Here is a 27,792-nt window from a genome sequence, read left to right as displayed (position 1 = left end):
GCACACACACAGACACACACACACACAAATAACCAAAAAAGCAGACAGGAGCCAAAAAAAAAAAACAATTAAATACAAATATACAAGACATTTTCAATGATTTTCACGAATTGTTTTGAAAGACACAAGACTACAGTGTATATTACATTGCTTAGTTTTGCTCTTAGCCTCAATCCATCATCAACTAATTAAACTTTTGCTGAACTTATTATTGGCCTGATAAACTTAAGCAGTCTTGGATCTCTATTAGAAGACAGAGGTTCCCCACCCGTGGTTCGAGAGACAATTTTTTTTTTTAATTTCTAAAACATAAGCAATGAACTGTTCCTGAAACCTAAACTTTTTCCAAAATTATAAGTCCTTTTCTTACAAATGCTTCCTGAAAGACTCAAACTAAAGTGTTAGACTCCACTGACATTAGATGTTTCAGGAATCTTCATTCCTGATTAAAACATAATAAAACATTGCTTCAATTAGAACATCTGTGGCAACATCAAGAAAAATATTTCCAGAAAACATTTTTACTCTAAAATACATTAAAATATATTTAGATATAAATGTGACTTTAAGATAATGAAACTGATTTGCAGCTTAGATCGCTTAATTTACAGTCACATCTAATATCTTTAAAAATAAAACTTGAGAAACTTTAGTGTACTAACATTAAAAGAACTTTTAAAAAATTAATAGAACTTGTCAAAGTCCTTTGCAGTCCACTCTTAGGTACTGATGGAAGCGTGGTTAGACTGCTGGATTTAAAGTCATTTCTGAGGTTAAGTGGACTTGATGTACTGACTCTACATGGTGGTACTAATATATTAGAGTCCTGGAGATGGCTGTCAGGCTCCTCTTTGGGTAGCAGGGTGGACTGTGGGCAAGGCAGAAACTAGAGGAGGCAGAGCAGATGTGTGCAGGATACAAATGAGTTCAATTCTTGACCGGTTCAGGGTTTTTTTTTTGGCCTCTAGGATGTTCATATTCATGTGGAATGAGTGTTAGGCACCTGGTTGGATGCCTAGGTCTGGAACTCAAGAGAAATACCTTGGTTTGTTTTATTTAGAACTTATATTAATCATTAACCAGCCACCTGGGAACTTATTGGATTAAAAAATTAGTGATTCAACCATTTTAAACTATTTTAATATTAGCTGTCTCAAAGAGATTTTCTATTCTACAAAGAGCAGATCCAATATGAACATTCAGAATATAATGTTATCATTTTTAAAAACCTTGATTACTAAAAAAAAAGAGGAAAAATTAAACAGTCATAATCCCACCACCAAAAAATAACCACAATTAAATATTTTGGGATATAGATATAAGAATATATCTACATCTAATTCTATACATGTATAGACACAGATGGGCTTCCCTGGTGGCTCACTGGTAAAGAATCCGCTTGCCAATGCAGGAGACACGAGTTTGATTCCTGGGTCGGGAAGATCCCCTGGAGCAGGAAATGGCAACCCACTCCAGTGTTCTTGCCTGGAGAGTCCCATGGACAGAGGAGCCTGGTGGGCTACAGTCCATAGGGTTGAAAAGAGTCAAATACAACTTAGCAACTAAAGAACAGTATAGACACAGACACAGATATATTTCTTTTCAGACATTTAAATATATATATAATTTTTCCACAGTTGAGTTCATACTCCTTTTACAATGACATACGAAACTGCTATAACACAAAAATTAACAGAGCAACTGGTTTTCAATGAGGCATTGCTAAACATGTTTCTCATAAAATAATGTTAGCAAATTCAATGAGGGCTACACAGAGCAAGAGGATGGCCCTCCATATACTGCCGGATCTATTGTTCCCAAATGACCTTTAAAATAGATAACAACCTCGGTTTGTGCTGTAGTGTTTTAGCCATATTGTTTTGATCATTCTTTTACTTCATCATATCCTTCTGTAGCTGTTCATTCAGTTAGATACCCTCCTTCTACAATTCTTTCCCTAGTATCTGAATCCAATTTACTGGTTTTTGAATCGCTAATTATTTGTTCTTCTCAGAACAGATCTTAGCTCTGACAAATCTTTCTCTGATAACTAGTTTTGCTTCCCTTTTCCATTCAAACTAGTTGGCTTAATTATTAACTTGTTTGTCCCCACTTTCCTCACCACCATTTATGACTCCATGGTTTCAGTGATTAGCTCTATTCTGGAAACTATTGAACCTCTCCCCTCACATTTAACATGTGTAAACGAAATTCATCCACTTCCACCCAAATTACTTGTCTCTCCAGTATTGTTCCTTTATCCTAACTAACATCTAGGAATTTTCTTCAACTTCTCCCTCCCCTTATCCCATCCAATGTCTCTTTATTAAATCACGCTTCAAGATGCCTCCTAAATTTGTTCGTTCCATGTCACTTTCTTTGCCTTAACCCTAATCCAGGCCAACACTACTTCACAACTGGACAATATCAACAATGTCCTGAATGGGGTTAGTACATCTGTCCCTATCCCCCTGTCCTTCTTTCTAGGCTACTCTTACTGAGACAGTCAGTGAAACATGAGGGGAAACCTTTGCTTGAAATTAGGAGCTCAAGGCTAAATTCTCTCTCTGCCACCTCAGATAACACCTTTAGCATATTTCTTTCCTCTCTCTAGGTCTGAGAATTTCCTTATCTGCAAAATGGTAAGTTGGACTGTCCACATGGGCTCCAAGCCACCTGGTAATTCTAACAATCTTCTACTCTGACAATTCTTTGTTCAAGGAACAGCAATGACTTTTCCACTGTACCCCGACCCTAGAGATCAGAGCTATTACAGTTTTCCAGCTCTTAGAGTCCCTTAATGCAAATTGCTCACTTTATCAAATCCCTAATGAGCTCCCTTTCCAGGAAACTGCCCGCGATGCGGAGTCGCGTGAGCAAAGCAGAGACATTACTTTGCCAACAAACGTCCGTCTAGTCAAAGCTATAGTTTTTCCAGTAGTCATGTATGGATGTGAGAGTTGGACTATAAAGAAAGCTGAGCGCCAAAGAATTAATGCTTTTGAACTGTGGTGTTGAAGACTCTTGAGAGTCCCATGACTGCAAGATCAAACCAGTTAGTCCTCAAGGAAATCAGTTCTGAATATTCATTGGAAGGACTGATGCAGAAGCCGAAACTCCAATGCTTTGGCCACCTGATGAGAACTGATTCACTGGAAAAGACCCTGATGCTGGGAAAGATTGAAGGCAGGAGGAGGAGGGAACGACAGAGGGTGAGATGGTTGGATGGCATCACCGACCTGATGGACATGAGTTTGAGCAAGCTCCAGGAGTTGGTGATGGACAGGAAAACCGGGCTTGCTGCAGTCCGTGGGGTTGCAAAGAGTCGGACACTACTGAGCGACTGAACTACTGAGCGACTGAATGAGCCCCAGTCTTTCCACTGTCAATGTCAGTTTCTTGTTCTATTGTTCTTCTCCTTCATTTGTATATTATGTATTTTCTAAATACTTGGGGGTGATTGCTAAGGTACAAGGCATTTTGCCAGGTCCTGGGAATAGCAAGGTAAAAGACATAATCTTTACCCCCAAAGAATTTACTATCTTACTGGAGATATGGGTAACAAACATATTGTAGTGTGTTTGTGGCTATATTAAAGAAGTTACCACATCCCTAATTCCAAGCTGATTCCTTGAATCTCAAAAGGCAAAATAAGAATTAAGGAGGAAGGGATAAACCTTTTTTTTAGAACAGGGCATACAGGGCCAAATGCCAAACTGTAAATACTTGAGAGGGCAAGAGGCAAGCAGTGAAACTGGTCATTATAAACGGACTGGACAGTCAACCTGAAGAGTTTGGATTTTATCAGAGGGAAGGTGAAGTATGGGCTACACTTTCAGACAATTCTTTTCCTGCCCTATTATTGGGGAAACGTGGTAACAGCACTGAAACGTTCAAAGCTGATGGCAAGGAGAATCCAGTAGGGGGAAATGGTGACCTGCCAAAAACTGTTCTGGCCCACGAAAACAGTAATGTGACCGATGCTTTACGGCCTCATCCCGCTAACCGGCTAACCGACATCTACTCGGACTCTGCCTCGTGGATACCCATCAACCCCCGGCTGCTATGTCACAGAGGAGGGAGGTCGGCGCAAGGCCACAGAGGAGCGCGCTTCCGGAGACCGCGCGACATTTCCCGTGAGCAGCGCCGACCAGGAGCGTCTGTCTGGTTGCTCAGCAACTGCACCAGGGCTGCCGAGGAGGCTGGTACCCGCGATATTTACCAAACCTGAGTTACCGACCTGGCGCGTCCCACGAACGGTGAGATGCCTTCTCGGGCGAAGTGTGGGAACCGAGGAGGCCCTAGAGCCATGTTTCTCAAACTTGCCTGCCTGTGAGACTTTCCTGGAGCATTTGCTAAAATGCGGGTTCCTAAGCCTTTTCTCCAGATATCTAGAATTTCCAGAAAAAAGTCTGAAAGTCTGCATTCTAAACGGAGGGCTAGAATCAGGCAAGGTTGGGAAACAGCTCTAGGACAGGGAGACACGGGTGGAGGGGTAGCCGCGAAGCTGAGGGAGCAGGATCAGTGGATTTGAAAAAGGGAAAGCCTCATAGCTGGCAGTCTACAGCTTCTGAGTTTGGAGCTACCTAAGGGAAATATACAAATCGAATTCAGAAAGATCCCCTGCAACTGGCCTAGCCTGCTGGAGCCCGAAACGATAAAAGTCAAGGGGGCTACTAAAGTGGATTCCCCAAATACTTATAAATGAGCAGGTCTAAGCTAACTTCCCTGGTGGCTCAGATGGCAAAAGCATTTACCTACAATGCAGGAGACCAGGGTTCGATCCCTGGGTCAGGAAGATCCCCTGGAGAAGAAAATGGCAACCCACTCCAGTACTCTTGCCTGGAAAATCCCATGGACGGAGGAGCCTGGTAGGCTACATACAGTCCATGTGGTCACAAAGAGTAGGACACAACTGAGCAACTTCACTTTCACTTTAAGCTATCCCCACTAGTAAGCTGGAGAGATAGAGACATCCTAGCAAGTGGATGCCTGAGATAACAGAGATATATAGCAGGGATAAATTATGAAAAAGCAGTTTCCATATTTTAGAAAATAATGAAACTCTTTTGAAAGAAAATCAGGGACATCTCACAAATGTTGACATAACTATTTTTATTATATTGTTCTAAAGTGTATTCAAATCCAAACCAGGTTCAGTTTAAACTCCTGAAGCTTATAATTTCTCTAAAACAAACTGTAGAACCAATAAAGGTGGATATTCTATTCAGGAGATCAATGGTGGTATTTTGATGAAACCAAATCCTCTCTTGCAGATCTGATCACTACAATGCACATTTTTTAGAGTCAACAGTCTCTATTATTGTGTTACTGGTTGATTCAATTCTCTCCCTTTCCGTATTCAAACCCTTAGGAAGCTTACCTATGGCTTATTGATGAGGTCCATTGGCCTTCCTCTGGTTTACTACGAACTTCACTTATATATGACGTTAGCCTCTTTCCTTTTCTAGTTCTCTGAGGAAATTAATTTCTATACAAACACCAACTTGCGCACTGGAATGTAGATACAAAGTCCATTTATAGCATGGTCATTCATGAAGATTCAGATGATCCAAACTTTATGTTTTAGCCCAGGTTAGAAAACAGAACCTGAAGGAAAAACTCATGTGATAACCCTTTTGCAGGAGTTGTAATCTCAGGGAAGCAGGAGAGAGGCAGGAAAGGACTAAGAGATGGAAGGAGAGCAAATTAAGAGTGTGTGTAACCCAGAAGAACACCACATGTTTTCAAAGGGACCTTTTGAAACCGATATGTCTCCTAAAAGTCCATGGGGGGAGGAAGGGAGAAGTCATTCATGGCTCCTGTCTCCCATTAGTCAGTCACTCTCAAAGGACATCACTTCCTTCACAGTATAGGGCTGCTCCTGCATGGTCGCCTGTATAGCAGTCTCCTGCCTCAGCTGTAAGGGAAAAACCTTGGGTTATATAACCTCTTTACGATATGCATTTTTACCATAGTTTTCAGTGTAAAAAATATATTTGAAGTTTCTAGAAACGTTTCTAAAATTTTAAGATATGGGCCGAAGAAATCATATTTTAAAAATACTTTAAATATTTTTAAAACAGTGCATTTCAACACATTAGGTACAGAGAACATAATTCCTAAAAGAATGACATTTGTAATATAAACAAAAATATTTGATTCCTAAAAATGATTCAAATAAAAAACCTTATGCATGGCCTAAATTAGAAGAAAATTATAAAACTATTGAAAGTCATTTAAAGAAACACTTCTAAAATGGAGACATATACCATAGTAATGGAAAAGATAACTCAGAGAGATGTGTGCATGTGTGCCTGCTCAGTTGTGTCTGACTCTTTGAGACCCTGTGGACTGTAGCCCACCAGGCTCCTCTGTCCATGGGATTCTCCAGGCAAGAACACTGGAGAGGCTTGCCATTTCCTCCTCCAGGGGATCTTCCTGATCCAGGAATCAAACCTGCATCTCCTGTGTGTCCTTACATTGGCAAGTAAATTCTTTACCACTGAGCCACCTAAGAAGCCCAGGTGTTAGTGCTTCACTAATTATTTCTAAATTCAATGCAATTCCTAATAAAATTCTGAGAAGATTTTTTACGCAACATGGTAAGTTGATTTTTTTTTTTACATGTATGTGAAAGAGTTAAGGAGGCAAGGATTCTGGAACTGCAGCAGAATAGGGAGCCTAAACAGCAGCTACCTGGGTAGAACATGTCCAGTGTAACTATTTTAGAATGCTGGAGTCTGCTGTAGACTTAACAACTTCCAAGGAAGAATTAGATGATGAACTGCATAAAATGTGGTTCATTTCAGTCAATTTCAGATCTTACCTCTACAATAGTTACCCATCCCCCACACCCAACCCTGTGCAGGAAGCTGGGCAGGGGTTTCTGTAGCATCTTGCACACAGCTTACAGGCACCACGTGGGCAGAAAGCACACTATCCACCAAATACTGAGGATCTGCCCTCTTATCACTGACTGCTGCTTCTGGTTACAGAGATGCAGACAAAGAGGTGGCGCCTCTCCCCACTCTTGCAAACCCCACTCCCTCTGGCTGAAATGACTTTCAGGGGGATTTAAAAGGCTACTGCCTCCCTTTCCACTAACTTTCCTTTATTTTTCTCTTTTTTCCTTTTTGGGAACAAGACACTAAAACACTAGGGCATTCAAAAGCAGCTGCACATAAAGGGAAAACTAGAAACTTACCTGTAAATGCCAAGAGAAAGGTTTCAAACTCAGGAAACACCTGAGAAGACCTAAGTTTACACCTCAGGCCAATCCCCAGCACAGAAATAGTCTGTAACAATCAAAAAGCCAGAAACAATAACCAAAACAATAACAACAGTAAATTCTAGAGAAGGAGGAGAATCTGATTTTCAGAGCTACAATATTATTAGATTAAAATGTCCAGTTTTCAACAACAAACAAAGGCATACAAGAAACAGGAAAGTATGGTCTATTCAGAAATAATCAGAAATTGTCCCTGAAAGAGACCTGATGGCAGATATACTAGACAAAGACTTTGAAACAACTGTCTTAAAGATGCTCAAAAAACTAAAGAGGTAGAGACAGTCAAGAAAATGATACATGAACAAAATGGAGATATCAATGAAAGGTAGAAAGCCTATAAAGGAATCCTGGAGCTTAAAAGTACAATAACTGAAATAAAAAATTCACTTGTGGGTTTCAAAGGCTGATTTTAACAGGCAGAAGAATCAGCCAATGAACTTGAAAAGAGGACCATGAAAATTATCAAGTCTAGGAATAGAAAAAGAAAAATATTGAGAAAAGTGAACAGAGTCTAAGGGACTTGTGAGACAGCATCACACAGACCAATATATGCTTTGTGGGAGTCCCAGAAAGGAGAGTGGGAAGAAAGAAAGATGGAAGGGGAGAGAAGGAGGATTAAACAGAGAGAATGTTTGAAGAAATAATGGCTGAAACCTTTCCTAACTTGATGAAAAACATGAATTGAAACATGAAAGCTCACTGAACTCCAAGTAAGATATACTCAAGAGACCCACACTGAGACACATTATAATCAAACTTTCAAAAGACAAATCTTAAAGCTTAAATGCAGCAAGAAATAACTCATTACATACAAGGAACCCCCAATAAGATTATCCACACATTATTCATCAGAAATGTTCAGGTTAGAAAACAGTGGCGGGATATATTCAAAGTGCTAAAAAAAAACAAAAAAAACAAAAAAAACCTGCCAACAAAGAATCCAGTATTGACAAAACTGTATTACAAAAATCAGGCAAAAATACGTTTCCAGGTAAACGAAAGCTGAGGGAGCTCAGCTGCACTAGACCTGCCCTGCAATAATGCTCAAGGGAGTCCAGCAAGGTAAAGTGAAAGAACATTAGTTAGTAATTTGAAGATAGTAATTTGAAGCCATATGAAGAAACAAAGATCTCAATAAAGGTAAATACATGGACAATTATAAAAGGTGGAATTTTTGTAACCGTGGTTAGTAATTGTTCCATGTGACTTAAGAGACTAATGTATTTTAAAACATGAGTCTAAAATCTAGTATTATTGTAACTTTAGTTTTCAACTCCATATTTTATTATATAATTTAAGTGACTAATGTATTTAAAAGAATTGTTGGTTTATGTTTTTAGGTACACAGTGTATAAAGAGGTAATTTTGTGATATCAACAACCAAAAGAGGTAGGAAGAGAAAAGGAACAGTTTTACACACGATTTAAGTTGTACTTAGCTGCTCAGTTGTGTCCCACTCTTTGTGACTCCATGGACAGTAGCCCACCAGGCTCCTCTGTTCATGAGATCTTTCAGGCAAGAAAACTGGGATGGGTTGCCACTTCCTCCTCCAGGGGATCTCCCCGGCCTAGGGATTGAGCCCATGTCTCCAGTGTCTCCTGCATTGCAGGCAGACTCTTTACCTCTGAGCCACTGGGGGAGCCCCTTTATTAAAGTTAAGCTGGCACATATTCAAATTAGAGTGATATAACTTTAGGATGGTAAATGTGATCCCCATGGTAATCATAAAGAAAACAGCTCTGGAATAAACACAAAAGAAAATGAAAAAGGAATTTAGTTTTATTACAAAAAAATCAACTCAACAAAAAAAATAAGACAGGAAAGCAGAAAACAAGGGGCAAAAAGCTATAAGGCATATAGCAAATAGGCATATAAAGCATAAGGCATATAAAGCATAGCATAAGGCAAATAAATAACAAGATGACAGAGACAAACATTTATGCACCTAATGAGAAGCCATCAAAATATATGAAGTAAAAACTGACAACTGAAGAGATAAACAGATAATCCCACAGTACTAATTGTAGACTTCAATATTCTGCTTTCAGTAATAGATAAAACAACCAGACAGAAGTAAGGAAATAGAGGTTTTAACATCATAAAAGATCTGGGTCTAACAGACATATACAGAATGTTCCACCCAACAACAGCACACACATTTTTCTGAAATGCACATGGGACATTTTACAGGATAAACCATATGTTAGTCCACAAATTAAATTCTGATAGATTCTAAAAGATAGATGTCAAACAAAGTATATTCTCTAACCATAATAGTATGAAGTTAAAAATCAGTAACAAAAAGAAAATTGGAAAATTAACAAGCAACACACATTATGAATCAAAAAGGAAATCACAAGAGAAATTAGAAAATACTTAGAGATGAGTGAAAATGAAAAACACAACATACCAAAACTCATGGGACAAAGTAAAATTCATACTAAGAGGGAAATTTATAGCTATAAATGCTGACAGGAGAAAAAAAAGAAAGATCTCAAATCAACAGGCTAACTTTACAACTAAAGGAACTAGAAAAATAACTAAGGCTAACAAGATGACAGAGACAAACATTTATGCACCTAATGAGAAGCCATCAAAATATATGAAGTAAAAACTGACAACTAAAGAGATAAATAATCCTACAGTACTAATTGTAGACTTCAATATTCTATGAACCGTGAACTTCCAGATGTTCAAGCTGGTTTTAGAAAAGGCAGAGGAACCAGAGATCAAATTGCCAATATCCGCTGGCTCATCGAAAAAGCAAGAGAGTTCCAGAAAATCATCTCTTTCTGCTTTATTGACTATGCCAAAGCCTTGGACTGTGTGGATCACAATAAACTGTGGAAAATTCTGAAAGAGATGGGAATACCAGACCACCCCACCTGCCTCTTAAGAAACCTATATGCAGGTCAGGAAGCAATAGTTAGAGCTGGACATGGAACAACAGACTGCTTCCAAATAGGAAATGGAGTACGTCAAGGCTGTATATTGTCACCCTGCTTATTTAACTTATATGCAGAGTACATCATGAGAAATGCTGGGCTGGATGAAGCACAAGCTGGGATCAAAATTGCAGGGAGAAATATCAATAACCTTAGATATACCGATGACACCATCCTTATGGCAGAAAGTGAAGAAGAACTAAAGAGCCTCTTGATGAAAGTGAAAGAGGAGAGTGAAAAAGTTGGCTTAAAGCTCAACATTCAGAAAACTAAGATCATGGCATCCGGTCCCATCACTTCATGGCAAATAGATGGGGAAACAGTGGAAACAGTGGCTGACTTTATTTTTTGGGGCTCCAAAATCACTGCAGATGGTGATTGCAGCCATGAAATTAAAAGACGCTTGCTCCTTGGAAGGAAAGTTATGACCAACCTAGACAGCATATTAAAAAGCAGAGACATTACTTTGTCAACAAAGGTCCGTCTAGTCAAGGCTATGGTTTTTCCAGTAGTCATGTATGGATGTGAGAGTGGGACTATAAAGAAAGCTGAGTGCTGAAGAATTGATGCTTTTGAACTGTGGTGTTGGAGAAGACTCTTGAGAGTCCCTTGGACTGCAAGGAGATCCAACCAGTCCATCCTAAAGCAGATCAGTCCTGGGCGTTCACTGGAAGGACTGATGTTGAAGCTGAAACTCCAATACTTTGGCCACCTGATGTGAAGAGCTGATTCATTTGAAAAGACCCTGATACTGGGAAAGATTGAGGGCAGGAGGAGAAGGGGACGACAGAGGATGAGATGGTTGGATGGCATCACCGATTCAATGGACATGGGTTTGGATGGACTCCGGGAGTTGGTGAGGGACAGGGAGGCCTGCCGTGCTGCGGTTCATGGGGTCGCAAAGAGTTGGACACAACTGAGCAACTGAACTAAAAAACTGAAAAGGCTAGTAGAAAGAAGAAAATGATGAAGATTAGAGCACAGACAAATGAAATAGATAATATAATATAGAGAAAACCAATGAAACCAAAAGCTAGGTCTTTGAAAAGATCAACAAAATTGACAAACTTTTAGCTAGATGGACTAAGAAAAAAAAAAAAAGACACAAAGAACTAAAATGAGAAATGAAAGTGGGGACATTACTATCAATCTACAGAAATGAAAAGTATTGTGAGAATACTATAAACAACTGTATGTCAAAAACTGGATAACCTAAATAGAAAAAAATCCTAGAAACATAAAACCTACCAACACTAAATCATAAAGAAATAGAAAATCTGAATAGACATGTAACTAGGGAGGAAATTGAATCAGTAATCAAAAATCTCCCAACAAAGAAAAGCCCTGACCCTAATGGCTCCACTGGTGGACTCAACCAACCATTTTAAGAAAAACACCAAACCTTCTTCAAGTTTTCCAAAACTTTGAGGAGAAGGGAACACATTCTTACTCATTCTGTGAGGCCAGCATTACTGTGATACCAAAGTCAAAGACACTGCAACAAAAGAAAATTACACATGTATATGTATGACTGAATCCCTTTGCTATTCACCTGGAACTATCACAACATTGTTAGTTAAATCAACTATACCCCAAACCAAATAAAAAGTTAAAGAAAAAATTAAGAATATGCAAAAGCCTGAAATTAAAAAAAAAGAAAATTACAGACCAAAATCCCTTACACGCACTCATGCTAAAACGCTCAACAAAACACTACCAAACCAAATTCAGCAGCATATTAAAAAGATTATACACCATGAATAAGTGGGATATATCCCTAGAATACAAGGATGGTCAACATATAAAAACTGATTTACATAATATTTTATATTAACAGAATGAAAGAAAAAACGGATAATGCAGAAAAAACATTTGACAAAATTCAACAACCTAAATTTTCACAATAAAAATACTCAACTAACTAGTAATAGAAGGAAACTACCTAGACATAATAAAAGCCACATATGAGAAACCCAAAGTGAACAGAAACATTTGGCAGGAAAAAGAAAGAAAAGGCATCCAAAATGGAAAAGATGAAGTAAAAATTATCTCTGTTTGCAGGTAATAGGATCTAAACCATAGAAATGCTAACGATTATATATATGCACACACAAATGTTAGAACTAACAAATGAATTCAGCAAAGTAGCAGGATAAAAAGTCAACAAATATCAGTTGCATGTCTATACACAAACAATGAACAACCTGAAAAGGAAATTTTTTTTAAAAATCCATTTACAGAAGCATCAAAAAGAATAAAACATTTAGGAATTAACCAAAAAGGTGAAAGATTTATACACTGAAAACTATACAACACTGCTGGAAAATAAGAGACAGAAATAAATGAAAACATATCCCTTCTTCATGGCCTGGAAGACTTAACATTGTTAAGATGTCAAAAATACCCAAAGCAATCTACAGACTCACTGCAAGCCTTATCTAAATCCCAATGATGGGTTGGTTTTTTTTTTTTAAATAAATAGAAAAATGCATCCTAAAATTCATAAGAAACTCAAGAGGTCCATATATCCAAAACAATTCTGAAGAAGAACAAAGCTAGAGGACTTGCACTTCCTGATTACTGCAAAGTTATAGCAATCAAAACAGCATGGTACTGGAATAAAGACAGACATAAATCAATGGAATAAAACAGAAAGATAGAATTAAATCCTCACATATACAGTCAAATGATTTTTTACAAGGGTGTCAAGATCATTCAATGGGGAAAGGACAGTCTTTTCAACAAATGAAGCTGGGAAAGTTGTATATCCACATGCAAAGAATGATGTTAGACCCTTATTTAACATCAAATCAAAGATTAACTCAAAACAGATCAAAGACCTTAATGTAAGACCTGAAACTATAAAACTCTTAGAAGAAAACAAAGAGCAAAAGCTCCACAATATTGCATTTGTCAATGATTTCTTAGAAATGACATCAACAAAACAGGCAACAGGATAAAAAGTAGGCAAATTATATTTCATGAAAATATTTAAAATTTGTGCTATCAACAGAGTAAAAAGACAATACAGAGAATGGGAGAAAATACTTACAAGTGATATATCTGATAAGGAATTGATATCCAGAATATGTAGAGAACTCTTAAATCTCAAATGGGCAAAGAACATGAAACTGTTTGTAAATCATACATCTGATAGGGTTCTACAACTCAATAAGAAAACAACCTGATTAAAAATGGGCAAAGGACTTGAATACATTTCTCCAAGAAGATAGGCGAATGGCCAATAAGCACATAAAAAGAAGCTCAACATCACTAATTAAGGAAATGAGTATTGAAACTACAATGAGATACTACCTCACGCCCATTAGGATGGATACTATAAAAAATACAGATAATAGCAAGTGTTAGCAAGAATGTGAGTTACTGGAACTCTTGTGCAGTTGGTTGTAATGTAAAATGGTAAAACTACTGTGGAAAACAATAGCAGTTACTCAAAAAATCAAAAGTAGAATTACCATATGATCCAGCAATTCTGCTTACATACATATACCAAAAAGAATTAAAAACAGAATCTCAAAGAGATTTTTGTACACCCATGTTCACAGCAGCATTATTCACAATAGTTAAAACACAGAATCAACTCAAATGTCTATAGATGGGTGAATGGTAAGCAAGATCTAGTATACACATACAATGGAATATTATTCAATAGTAAAAAAGAAGGAAGTTCTGACTTACGTTACAACAAGGATGAACCGTGAGGACATTCAGTTCAGTTCAGTTCAGTTCAGTCGCGTCTCTTTGAGACCCCATGAACTGCAGCACGCCAGGCCTCCCTGTCCATCACCAACTCCCGGAGTTTACCCAAACTCATGTCCATTAAGTCAGTGATGTTGAGGACATTATGCTAAGTGAAAATGTCAGTCACAAAAATAAAATATTATTCCACTTATATGAGGTTCTTAGAAAATTATCAAAATCATAGAGACACAGTAGAACAGTGGTTGCCTGGGCCATGGAAGACAGGAGAGTATAGGGAGTTATCGTTTAACAGGAATAGAACTTCAGTTTTACAAACTGAAAAGAATACTAGAGATAGACTATGGCAATGGCTGTACATTATAAATATATTTAGTAAAACTGAACTGTACACTTATAAAATGGTAAAGATGATAAACTGTATTTTACCACAATAAAAAAACTGGAAAATAAAAGAAAAAAAGTGTTAGGAACCAAGACTAATCAAGGTGGAGAGATATTATTAAGCAGAAGCTATATTTTTTTAATGTAGTAAAATGTATCAAGCAATTTTTTGTTCGTGTTTTAGGCTTAAAACATGTAGCATATAAGTTAACTTGTAGCATATAACTACATATATGCTTAAGTTTTAAGCATATAACTTAAAACTTGTAGCATATAAGTTAACTCCTTCCATATCCTAATTTTAAGAGAAAGACCTATATTTTCTTCTAAATATATTAAAGTTTTGCTTTGCATATTTTGGTCTTATCTAGAAGTATTTTTACCACTGTCCTATGAATATACTCAAGGTTTTCACACCATGTGTTCTGATTTTGGAGACAAATAAATATGATCACTAAGGTACTATGAAAAAAAGAGCCAGGAGGCCTGGTCTCATTTTCAACTGTCACTAACTTGATTGGTTTGAGACAAATCTCTGGCCCTTAATTTCTTCATGGGAGAACACTAAATGATACTGAGGTCTTTTTCAACTCAAAGAGAGAAAAATGATCCACCCACAATAACAAGTCAAAACTAGGGAGAATAAAAGATTTAAAAGTAAAACTGAATGTGCACTGTAATTTAATTTAATTTTGGTGTTTTATATCTTTTTATGAAAAGAATTAAAACTATAAACTTAGAAAAAACATAACCCTAAAACCGTTTGTGAACTACTTTATCAATAGTTTTATATATTAAAAAGTCAAGGTAATTTGCCTAAATTGCTGTGTACATAATACTCCTTTTTTTCTTTGCTTTTTAGAAAGTTGGGCATAAAACAATACTTAAACCACTTCTTAACATGGTATCAGAAGAGAGCTATTGCCAAGAGTTTGTTTGATTTATAGAGAAGTCATGGTTCGACTGACTTTGGATCTCATCGCCAAGAACAGCAATCTTAAACCCCGAAAAGAAGAAAACACTCTACAATACCTGAAGAAAATAACTCATATAAATTTTTCAGATAAAAATATAGATGCAATTGTAAGAACTCTGAAATTATTTCCTATTTTTATACAATTAGCAATGTAAAGTTTAGAAATTGGTATATCCAACTAGTTCCCAAGATGTGGCTGTATTTTAAAAGATCTTAATGAAAGCTGGGATATTTTTGAGCAGAATTTCACTCCTACATCTTGCCTACTTACTCTAACTCTACCACAACACAAAAAATGATAGATACTCTTTAAAATATCTTTAATTATTTTCTCACCTTCAAAAGTAAGTAGTGTTCATTTATATAAAGACATATAAAAAGAAAGAAATTGACTTGTCATTCTTTCACATAGAGAAAACCAAGGGTGATGTCCTTTCTCCCTTTTTTTCTAGACATAAGTGTTAGTCACTCAGTCATGTCCAACTCTTTGTGACCCCATGGACTGTAGTCCACCAGGCTCCTCTGTCCATGGGATTCTCCAGACAAGAATACTGGTGTGGGCAGCCATTCCCTTCTTCAGGGGATTTTTCCTGACCCAGGGATTGAACCCAGGTCTGTCGCGTTACCCCAGCAAATTCTCTACCACCTGAGCCACCAGGGAAGCCCCCTATACATACTATACATACTAGACATATAGTTTTACAATAATGCATCATATTGAATGTACTGTTTTCATTTTTTAATGAGATCTACAAGATATTACTAAAGAAAATAAAGGATATTTAATGGTATTCCCTTCAATAGCATTATTATAGCTTATTAATCCATTGTTCTTGAATATCTAGATGAGTTCCAGTGGTTTTTCAGTATCACAAACCACACAGTTTATTTCCAGTCCTACAGAAAGATTAAGCCCTGATTCATAATGTTGAAGCAAGTTTAGATGCTTCAGAGGAGTCTAACTGTTTCCAAGAAAAACTGCTTGCACTGGGAAAACCTTTCTTAGCAAACACAATTTTATTGATAAGGTTACAGAATACTAAAGCCTAGAACTAATATTGTAATCATTCCGGTCTTATTTTGACTGTGCTAAGAATGGGGGAATTCTGTTCTTTTATATTAACCTTAATGAAATGTGTAGAATGATTGAGTGAAAAGCTTTCTTGAAAATGACCCTCTAAGTTTTCAGAAGAAATTAAGTATGATCTGTTTTTGTTCTCCTTTCAGGAAGACCTCTCTCTTTGTAAAAATCTTAGTGTTTTATATTTGTATGATAACCGCATTAGTCAAATCACTAACCTGAATTATGCCACAAATCTGACCCACTTATACCTACAAAACAATTGTATTTCATGTATAGAGAACCTCAGGTCATTAAAGAAACTGGAAAAACTGTAAGTGCTTTTATTTCTCAGTAATGCAATTGTCATCATTGCAGTAATATCTTTGCATGCAAGCACATCCTTTATCTGCCTCATTTTTATTTCTCTGCATTATTACTATTATATATGTAATACTTGATAACTTGTGTTCTGTAAGCCCTGGTATGCTTCTTTTGCAGGTGGGTGAGTTGTCTCAAGGGCTTATAGGGATATCTAAAACACGCTTATTTAGGCTCAAATGGTGAAAACAGTGTCCATGGAACCCAAATGAGTTCTGTGCCTTTCAGAATCACACATCTCAAAAGGGCAAGGTCATAGAACTGATAATGTTGATGTAGATTTGACTGCAAGAGGCATTACTGCCTATGATTTTAATTAAACAATGGGGCCCAGTGGATCCAGTTTCCCCAGATTTGAAGAACTATCACTGCTTTCCAAAAAGCAGGCCAAGGTCTCAGAATGGGGGGAAAAAGTGAGGTGGGAGATGCTTATTAAAACTTCATATTGCTGTATAAAATAGATATGCAAAAAGGATTTACTATATAACACAGGGAACTATATTCAATATCTTGTAATAACCCATAATGGAAAAACAATCTGAAAAATATATATATATATATAATTGGATCACTTTGCTGTACACCTCAAACTAACACAATCCTGTAAATCAACTATATATCAACTTAAAAAATGCAGATTGCTGGGTTCCAACCTAGGTAACCAAATCAGAATCTCTGGCAGTTAGGCTCAGAAATCTTCATTTTTAAACCTATAACCCAGATGATTCTTATGCACTCTAACACAAGAGGAGCACTGATAGAGAGGACTATTCCAGTTCTCTCATTTTTAAAATGAACATTTCTTAGAATTAATTAATTGTAAGAATCAAATAAACAAACCTTTCACTGATTCAATACAAACAGAACATTCTGCATGTACAGATGACCTTTGACTACTGAGGTTTTTCAGTAGAAAACACTATAGAGCTGCATGGTCCATGGTCCAGTTGCATGGTCCATGCAACTATTAAGTAATATGAAATATTACTATGAAGTAATATGAAGTAATCAGGGATAAAGAGTGCCCACTCTAAGTGATATGCAAATTTCACTGCATGAAGGTCAGCGTCCCTAACCAGACCCCATACACACACCCAATATTCATTGGTCAGCTGTGTAATTTTCAAATAGTTCAGTGACTTTGTTATGTTTTCATCATACATATAGACTGTGATGTCTCAGAATGCCTACTTAAAATTTTGTTTTATATTTTGCAGATATCTGGGAGGCAATTACATTGCTGTCATAGAAGGCTTAGAAGGACTAGAAGGACTAAGAGAGCTTCATGTTGAGAGTCAGAGGCTTCCCCTTGGAGAAAAGCTTGTGTTTGATCCAAGAACCCTTCATTCTCTGGCAGTAAGGCTGCATTTGAGTATTCTGACAAAGACTACAGTGATCAATGATTATAATGAAAAAAAAGGAAGGTGGTGAAGGTTTATCTGGACGTTGTACATACTGTGCATGTTTATATGGTCAGTTGAGAATTTGAGGGCTAAAACTAATTTTTCCTACATAATTTATTTGGCTGCACTGAGTCTTAGTTGCAGCACGTGGGATCTTAGTTACGGCGAGGGAAATCTAATTCCCTGTCCAGGGATTGAACCCCAGGGCCCCTACGTTGGGGCTTCCTTGGTGACTCAGACAGTGAAGAATCTGCCTGCAATGCAGGAGACCCGGGTTCAATCCCTGGGTGGTGAAGATCCCCTGGAGAAGGGAATGGCTACCAACTCCAGTACTCTTGCCTGGAAAATTCCATGGAAGGAGGAGCCTGCCGGGCTACAGTCCATGGGGTCGCAAAGAGTTGGATACAACTGAACGACTAACCCTTTCACTTTCCCCTACAATGGGAGCATGGAGTCTTAACCACTGGACCACCAGGGAAGTCCTGGGTAGTGCTTTAAATTGGAAAAGAAAGGAGTGACCTGATTTCTATCCTATCCTCCCTACTCTCCTATTGAAACAACTATGTTTCAGCTCAACCTCAGCTGAACCAAGTAGACTCACGCCACTGTGGGGATGGCTAGTTCTATTACAAATCGCCACCGAAAACATTTTTGCTTCCTCATTTTGTCATAGATTCAGGCAGATTCTGAAATCCTATATGTAAGGCATACTTTTAAAGCTATACTTCAAGTGCTGAAAAGTATCAGGAAGTATCTTCTCTAAAGGTGGGATACCTGAGTGAGTTGTCTCCATCTTGGTAGAGAATCCTGGGCCATAGAATTTAGATGCCTCTGACTTAGTGTTGCTCTATTATATACTCATGTCCTCATTAACAGCTGATTTTGAAGTTCTTTTTAATTAGATAATTATTATTTTACCTGGCTCCTGAACATACAAATTACCGAGAGAAAACTATATGGAGAGATACAGATAAAAATACAAACAAGATATTCTTTCAATTCTTGATCATGTTTCCTATTTAGAAAAACAAAGATGAAAACTATTTCTCCCTAATATTAGTGATATTTAACACAAAAGGGTAATTTGCTTAAACTAAAATAAGCATTTTTTTCTACAATGTGTTATTTGCTTATTGGGACATCTTTTTTCTCTCTTTCCTTCCTTGTTGGCTTCTATCTATAAATTTCTCTCATATCTTGGAAGAGAAAAATTGGACTTACGAAGGAACTTTAGACAAAAATAGTAAGTTACATTACAATTACTATAGTCCTAAAAGTTTCACCAGAAAAAAATATGGCATAAAAACAAAACTTCCAATGATTTTTATTTTCTTGTCTAAAGAGGAAAATAGCCTGAATTGATCAACTTAAAATTTTTCACACATTACGATTTCTGGTTTCTATGTATAGCATTTAAGTAGATTATTTATTAATCCTAAATTAGTTCCTTTTCTTACAGAAATCCCTCTCTATATTGAATATCAGCAATAATAATATTGATGACATAAGAGACTTAGAAATACTGGAGAATCTTAATCAGCTCATAGCAGCTGACAATCAACTTCTGCACGTGAAGGTAAGGTAAAGAAAAAAGTTTTCAATATTTACATGACATTGTGATTGAAAATACTTACTTTACTATAGCTATAAACTTACTTTTAAAACTATTCTAAGTTTGTTCTAAAACTAGTTTATGAAGCTTTACTTTGTAATGTATTTATTTGCATAATTCTGCTCTTACCTGATTTTCTCTTCCATACCCCAAGATCTCCATCCCTCACCAACAGACAGATGTTTCTCTGAGAAGGAAGTATATGCTTTTTCCACTCTATGTTATTTTTCTATCAAATGTTTCCCTCTAGATACTTTGCTGTCAAAGGTCCGTATAGTCAAAGCTATGGTATTCCCAGTAGTCATGTACAGATGTGAAAGTTGGACCATAAAGAAGGCTGAGTGCCAAAGAAATGCTGCTTTTCAAACTGTTGGAGAAGACTCTTGAGAGCCCCTTGGGCTACAAGGAGATCAAACCAATCAATCCTAAAGGAAATCAACCCTGAATATTCATTAGAAGGACTAATGCTGAAGCAGAAGTTCCAACACTTTGGCCACCTAATGTGAAGAGCTGATTCATTAGATAAGACCCTGATGCTAGGAAAGACTGAAGGCAGGAGGAAAAACCGATGACTGAGGATGAGATGGTTGGATGGCATGATCAATTCAATGGACATGAGTTTGAGCAAACTCTGGGAAATGGTGAAGGATAGGGAACCCTAGAGTGCTGCAGTCCATGGGGTAGCAAGGAGCGGACACAACTGAGTGACTGAACAAGACACTAGATTTCTTGCCTCTTAACTCTGATCTCCCATTGAACGAGTTTCTAGTAACTGTAACTAGACCTGAACTCTCTCCTTGCTGCTCCTCCAAGGGACACACCTGTATCTTTTAATTTATTCTAATTTGCACTAGCTATATTCTGGTCATATTATGCCATATCATATCACATTCATTCAATTACTCATTCATTCAAACATGTATTGGGCATCTACATGTTTGCCAGGCATTATACTACTCCATGTAGATCAGAAGAAGAAAGAGTACAGTCCCAGGGAATTAAAAAAAGTCAACAAGTGATCAGACTACAATGTGGTTCTGTTTTCATAAGTATTATGGTATCACTAACTTAGCCTAGGGCTAGGGAAGACTTCCTGGAACCAGTCACTTGTGAGCTGAACCACTGCCAAGACCTCATAGTTTCTGGTTTGGCAATGAGGTAGCTGTGATATAATTTCTTTACATAAGACCATAGGAGGAAGAATAGGCTTCTTTCCCCCATAAATAGAACTCTTGTTTCAAAAGCACTTACAAAAAAAAAAAAAAAAAAAAGCCCTTTCAGACAGCTATCCGCTGACTCTAAAACAGTTACTCCTGGTCTTGTTTCCAAATTTAGTACTATTACCTTGCTCATCTCATAGCCATTGCAGTTGTTGTTTACTCGCTATGTTGTGTCCAACTCTTTGCAACCCCATGTACTGCAGCACACGAGGATTCCCTGTCCTTCACTATCTCCCAGAGTCTGCTCAGACTCATGTCCATTGCATTAGTGATGCCATCCAACCATCTCATCCTCTGTTACCCCTTTCTCCTCCTGCCCTCAATTTTTCCCAGCATTAAGGTCTTTTCTAACGAGTCAGCTCTTCACATCAGGTGGCCAAAGTGTTGGAGCTTCATCTTCAGCATCAGTCCTTCCAATGAATATTCAGGGTTGATTTCCTTTAAGATTGACTGGTTTGATCGCTTTGCTGTCAAAGGGACTCTCAAGAGTCTTCTCTGGCACCACAATTCGAAAGCATCAGTTCTTCAGTGCTTAGGCTTCTTTATAGTCCAACTCTCACATCCGTACATGACTACTGAAAAAACCACAGCTTTGACTATATGGACCTTTGTTGGTAAAGTGATGTCTCTGCTTTTTAATATGCTGTCTAGGTTTGTCATAACTACTGTCAGCAGTAGATAATTACTAAAATAAATATTATTCTACTACAAATGAATTCCCCCAAATATCGAAATGCCTTTAAGAGCAAGGACTTTTTGTCGATTTCAGGATGCCCGAGAGCTCAGGCCAGTGCCTGGCACATAGTAGACACCTACTACGTGTTTATAAAATGAATGAATACAAGAACAATTTAAAATATTCAACCATCTGAGGAAGGAATGCAAATCATTTAGTAAGTTCCAGAGGCTGAGATACACCAAAAGTTGCTTTTCCTTCCCATAGAGAAAAGATATCCACAGTGTGAGGATGAAATATCAAGTTCTTTGGGGTCCCACAGAGTTAGACATGACTGAAGTGACTTAGCAAGAAGATACACATAATTAAAAACACTTAGACACAGCTTCTTGGATGTCTGAATACAGACTTGCCCAGGAGTCATTTGAAATGCGCTTTTATGGTCATTTTAAATCATCCTCTGAAGGCTTAGTCAAAGGGCAGGAAGGGTAGCATCAGAATATTAACTTAGTTCTCTTTATATATTCCTGGGATCAGCGTCTCCATTTTTTGGCTTTAATTTTTCCATTCTTTATACTCATTGATCGAAGTTGCCCCAAAGCTGCTGACATCAAGCCCTGTGCCATGGGAGAGAAAGCTCAATGTGCCATACATAAAGTCACTGACATCCATCCTAAGAGTCTTCAACAACAGACAGCTTTGTGCCATGGGGAAAAAGAAGTGTACATCATTAGAGAATTCTAACCGAACCACTATAATTACCTATGGCTTTTAGCACTCAAACCAGCTGCCTTTATTTGGACACTGTAGGTTCCTCAAATGCATCTACAGAAAATACATGAAATTAAAAAGTGAAAAAAATAATGGTCCCTTAGGATGGTTGCATAAGGACCTGGAGGAAGCTAGGCAAATGGCTTCTGTCCTCCCTGCTGTTTGGGATTTCATTTCCTTCCCTCTCACCCACAGCTGCCACGGACTCCTTCCCCCAAGATCTTCTAGCCCTGCCATCATCTCTCCTATTCCCTAGTCCAAAGTCCATGGCAGAGACTCAGGGTGAGGGAGAAGAGGTAAGGGTGGAAGAGGAGTAGAGGAAAAAACAAAATAGAAGATAAATCCTGTCTTTCCATTCTCTCTCTGACTGCAGCACTTCTAATCAGCAGAATTTTCAAAACAGTTCCATATAATCTCTTGCTTAAAACTCTTGTTCTGCTTCTAACCTGAGATCCATTCATTTCATGCAGTCATTCACTATTTCTTCTTTTTCATTCATTCAGAACACCTACCATGTGACAGCACTTGCTAGACAAAGGGGAAGACAATAGTGATTAAAAAAAAAAAAACAGATCCAGTCCCTGAACTCAAAGAGCTCTCAGCATTGAGAGGAAGAGGAACATTAAGCACATAATTATCCAAAAACATAAGTAAAATTGCACCCCAGGCAAGTGCTATAAAGGAGCAGTATGTCACTCTGAAAGCCTATAACTAGGGGAACTACCTTAGGGAGCTGAGTGAAGGCTTCCCTTAGGAAGGCAGTGCTGAGCTGAACTCTGAAACAACAGAATGGCTTACCAAGTAAAGAGAATAACATGTGCAAAGGCCCTGGGGCAGGTAAGAGTAGGACCCAGGGAGCCTGCAAGAAAAGCCATAAAGGATGTGGTCAAGTAGGGTAAGTTGCTCCCAAGAACTGAGACAAAGAAAGTACAAAATTGTCAATGTATGGCTCAGTGGTAATGTTAGTGGTGCCTGATCAAATGCACCAGGTTGCAAGAGTGCCCAGTGATTGAGGAAGCAAAAGCAGTGACCAAGACCCTTATAACTCCCAGTGTGGTCCTAGAACCAGCAGCATCAGAAAGGCAGAATCTCAACTTCTGCTCCCAGACACTATTAAACCAGGACCTGCAATTTAAACAAGATCCCTACATGACTCATAAGGACATGAAAGTTTGAAAAGAACTGGTCTGGACTACTCTTTAAGGAAGTGTAGTGATGGTGTGTAAGAGATAGGATAAAGCCCAGAGGAGGTGGAGAGACTAGAAATCAAAGAGAAAGATGATTCCAAGAGTAGGAGGCCTGTGGAGAGAGGAAGGGATGAGAGAACTGATTCATTTGGGAAAAGAGGTGGGACTTTTCCTTTGCTGATAAAAATTGGAAAAAGGAATGGAAGAGGAAGTGTGAGACCAAAGGCAGACAACTGAGAAAACTTGATGCTAGGTGACCCAGTTCTCTCTAATAAAAATGGTGGCAGAATCAATCACTGAGGAGGAGAAAGGGACATTTTAAGCCAAATAATACTCCATACTTTAGAAACTCCCTTCTTTAACTCATAGGGCTCTAGTTTAAATATTTACTTTTGACTAATATTTATTTGCATTTTTTTTCCCTGTAACTCCTTTAAATAAGAATGCGGCAATGGAGACTTCCTGGCAGTCCAGTGGCTAGGACTCCATGCTCCAGATGCAGGGGGTCTGGGTTCAATACCTGATCAGGGAAATAGATGCCACATATAGTACAACTAAGAGTCTGCATGCCACAACTAAAAATTCCTCATGACTCAACTAAGACCTGGCACACCCAACTAAATAAATATTTTAAAAAGAATGCAACAATGTATTAAAAATATTAAATTACTGAATAACCATTTATAATAAAACCTGGATTTCTGCAAGTAACTTGAAGAGCCATGAACTAGTAATAGGCCAACATTATATATACTGCTGATATTATTAAATCAAATAAATATCATGGCTGCAAAAATGTATAACAACTTGAAAAAAAGTTTAATCTTTACCTTCAGTTTTTATGTCTGCAAAGTTTGCTAAATCAATAAAATGATCTTAAAAGTTCATCTCACAGTCAGATACATCAGTCAGTGATTTACTTCATTGGTTTTCTGATGCCCATTTATCATGAGGTAAAGCATCTTAGAATGAACAGTGGAAATCAAAAATCTGACGTGCTTGCCTTTTATAAAAACTAAATACTTGACTTATAAGATACAAACAAATAAACCACTATGGCCTGTCATGTATTTCCAGTTTCTAATTTATTCAACCTCTGCTCAATATTGATCCTGACAAAGTAACTCAAAAGATAAATTTATTCACTCCACAGTTTAGTCAGGAACAAGCCCAAAATTATAGATTTTCCCAGGCAGATGATGACAGGCAGTCACGGGGATGACAAATGGCTGTCTTTAGATGTAGTCAGGACAGTTGGGCTAGACGTTTCCAATAAAGATTGGCGCATGCTGGTCACATACAGGTTCATCAGTGGCCATCATTAATTGCAGCAGGAGCACTGCCAGTGCAACAGGCCCCCGCCCTAGAGCTTAGACACCAACCCTGCACGGGAAACAAAGCCAGCTCCTCAGTATTTTGCAGCACTTTTCTAAGTGATAGCATGACATGATCATTTATCATACCGAGGCTGTCCAGAGGTGTCTGCTCCCTTTAGCAACTTACTGAAGGGCACAAAAGTGAAAGCATTTTATGAAAGACAGGAAGGCAATGCATAATCAGAGCATATCCAAAGAGTAATCATATTTCAACACAGGATTAGTTTAGTCTTAAATAAACATACACTGGGAGAAGGAGTTTGCTGAGGGTCATTTATCAAGTGACGAACAATTAATAAAAACCTACAGGACTCTTTAGCCATATAAATTTTAAAGTTTTCTTATTGTTACTATAATGGGCATCATATTCAACAGCGTACAAAGATGCAATGCATAGTTCCATCCTTCCAGAGGTTTTTAAACTAAGAGAAATATAGTGAAATTCTCACAGAAAATAATTATGGCTGTATCAAAAGGTGTGGAACAAATTCTGGGAAGAGGGCATAACCCATGACCCAGGACTAAAGGATGAAGTTCGAACTTTTGAAGAGAACTTTATTTTAAGGCATCAGTTACTTGTCAGTGGATCAGAACCTGACTCTCTCTTAATGTCACTTTTTCTCTGTGTTGACCAAAATTAGAGAATTAGCTCAGGGGTGGCAGAGCAGACAAAGAGGCAGAGAACTAACACATGTATTCCCTATCTGCTCTGCCTCACGCACTTTACATGCCACAGCAACTAATCCTCTAATTACCCTCACTTTATAAATGAGGTCACAGACTTGCCTAAGGTCAAATAGTAAGAAGCAATGTCCGAAAGTTTAGGATTGCTTGTACAGTTGCTTATACAATTCCTTGTATTTTTCACATAACTTATTTATTTGAATCCATCGGAGTCTAGCACAGAAATTAACCCGTAACTCAATACATACCTGATGAATAATGAAGTAAGCAGAACTAGAAATACTACTTTATATGGGAAGACATCGGTCTCTGAAAGATTAAAGTGCTCTGCAGTGAGCTCTGAAAACCCAGCTGTGCTTCTATATTCCCCAAAAGACAGCATTTCTTCATGTAGACACAGGCACCTATCTGGATGTTCCATTTCTGTTACCTCCTTTTACAGTTTTGGGAGGATATTTAATATGTAGAAGGGACCTGCTACCAAAGCTTCATGGTAAATATATATATATATATATATATATATATATATATATATATATATATATATACACATACATATATATATATTCTAAAGTCTGAAGAATAAATGTAGTCTTATTATATGAGATTTTTTCCAAAAATGGAAAAATGAAATATCTAAGCAACATGGATCAAGCAAAGAATAAGGTGGAAGATACAAATAGTTAAATAGATATACAATGCTAAATAGTATCATGCTTTGAAGGTGAAGAAATGCTATGGGGAATAAAAATACCAGCCAATGCATTAACAATTACTTTCAGCTTAGAAATTAAGAATATGTATATATAATTTGTATTTTCTAATTTTTCCCTTATAACCTATGATAAGTTTGGTCTTGGCCTGAAGAAAACAAAAGAATCACAGGTGTTTGCCTGTTGATATCCTCTGGAACTTTTATTAACTTTGTAATTCTCATACTCATATTTTAAAGAAAAGCAGTCCTCTTGGATATGTACAATATCATATATATACAACAGTGCTCAGAAAACCAAAAGCTCTCCACAGAATTAGTTATTATCAGTATTTATTATTATTGTCAGCAAAACATTTGCTTTAAAATAATGGTTTTGCCCTACTGAAGGTAGTTTTCCCTTTTTTTGCCTATGGCCACTGAATTACTAAAAATCAATCATGGGCTATAGAGTAGAAAGAGGGGAGAAAGCAAGAAAAGGAATGACAGAAAGACAAGACATTGGAGAAAGACAGTAACACTGGACTGAAAAAAAACAGGGAGAGGAGGTGAGGAGGGTAAACGGGTGACTAATCTGTTTTTCTCACATTTATTTGGATTTTCAACCATAGAACAACTTAATTATCCCTTTAAATATCAATAAGCTGATGTTCTTATAAGCTATTAAAACATGAAAATGTTTATGATGCACATAAAACAAAACTGTACACACAGTATGACTGACAATTAAAAAAGAAATCCCTATGCTCAAAATAGAAGACTAGAAGGATACATAACACATTAAAAGTGATCTTTGGGACTTCCCTGGTGGTTCAGCGGTTGGGAATCTGCCTGCCAGTGCAGGGCACACCAGTTTGATCCCTGGTCTTGGAAGATTCCACATGCCACAGGGCAGCTAAGCCCGTGTACCACAACTACTGAAACTATGCTCTAGAGCTGGTGAGTCGAAACTACTGAGCCCGTATGCTGCAACTACTGAAGCCTGTGTGCCCTAGAGCCTGTGCTCCACAAGAGACGCCACCACAATGAGAAACCTGCCAACCGCAACTAGAGTAGCCTCTGCTCACAGCAACTAGCGAAAGCCTATACTCAGCAACAAAGACCCAGAATAGCCAAAAATAAATATTTTTAAAGTGATCTTTGGGTAATAAACACACATGGGATTTTTTTTCTCCATTTTCTCCCTTTGATACATTTTTTTTAGGTTTTAAAAAAGGAAAAGCAACTACATTGCTTGCAATGTCAATGGATGCTTACTTACTACTCCATAATGGCCTTAATCTGTAAATTTCCATAAACTCTGCTAAGAACAGGGCATCTTCTATAGCATGGATAGCCAGAAAGGCAAAGTGTTTCCTGAGATACAAGTTGGGTCCATTTAAACTAGTGTGACA

General features: G+C 37.6%; 1 protein-coding gene across 2 annotated transcripts in view; it reads left to right on the top strand.

The window, feature by feature from the left end:
- Positions 1-4,130: 4,130 nt before the first annotated feature.
- Positions 4,131-27,792, top strand: part of PPP1R42 (protein phosphatase 1 regulatory subunit 42) — a 40,837-nt gene continuing 17,175 nt past the window's right edge. For both annotated transcript variants that reach the window (XM_043879883.1, XM_043879882.1), the window contains exons 1-5: positions 4,131-4,259; positions 15,203-15,423; positions 16,544-16,710; positions 17,975-18,113; positions 19,620-19,736. In XM_043879883.1, the coding sequence (XP_043735818.1) occupies positions 15,295-15,423; positions 16,544-16,710; positions 17,975-18,113; positions 19,620-19,736 (552 nt within the window). In that variant the 5' untranslated portion in view covers positions 4,131-4,259; positions 15,203-15,294. The remainder of the gene's footprint in view (positions 4,260-15,202; positions 15,424-16,543; positions 16,711-17,974; positions 18,114-19,619; positions 19,737-27,792) is intronic.

The sequence above is a fragment of the Cervus elaphus genome, chromosome 21 (genome assembly GCF_910594005.1).
Source record: "Cervus elaphus chromosome 21, mCerEla1.1, whole genome shotgun sequence".
NCBI lineage: Eukaryota > Metazoa > Chordata > Mammalia > Artiodactyla > Cervidae > Cervus > Cervus elaphus.
Note: the sequence above shows the minus strand (reverse complement) of the source record. Positions and strands in the feature narration are given on the sequence as shown.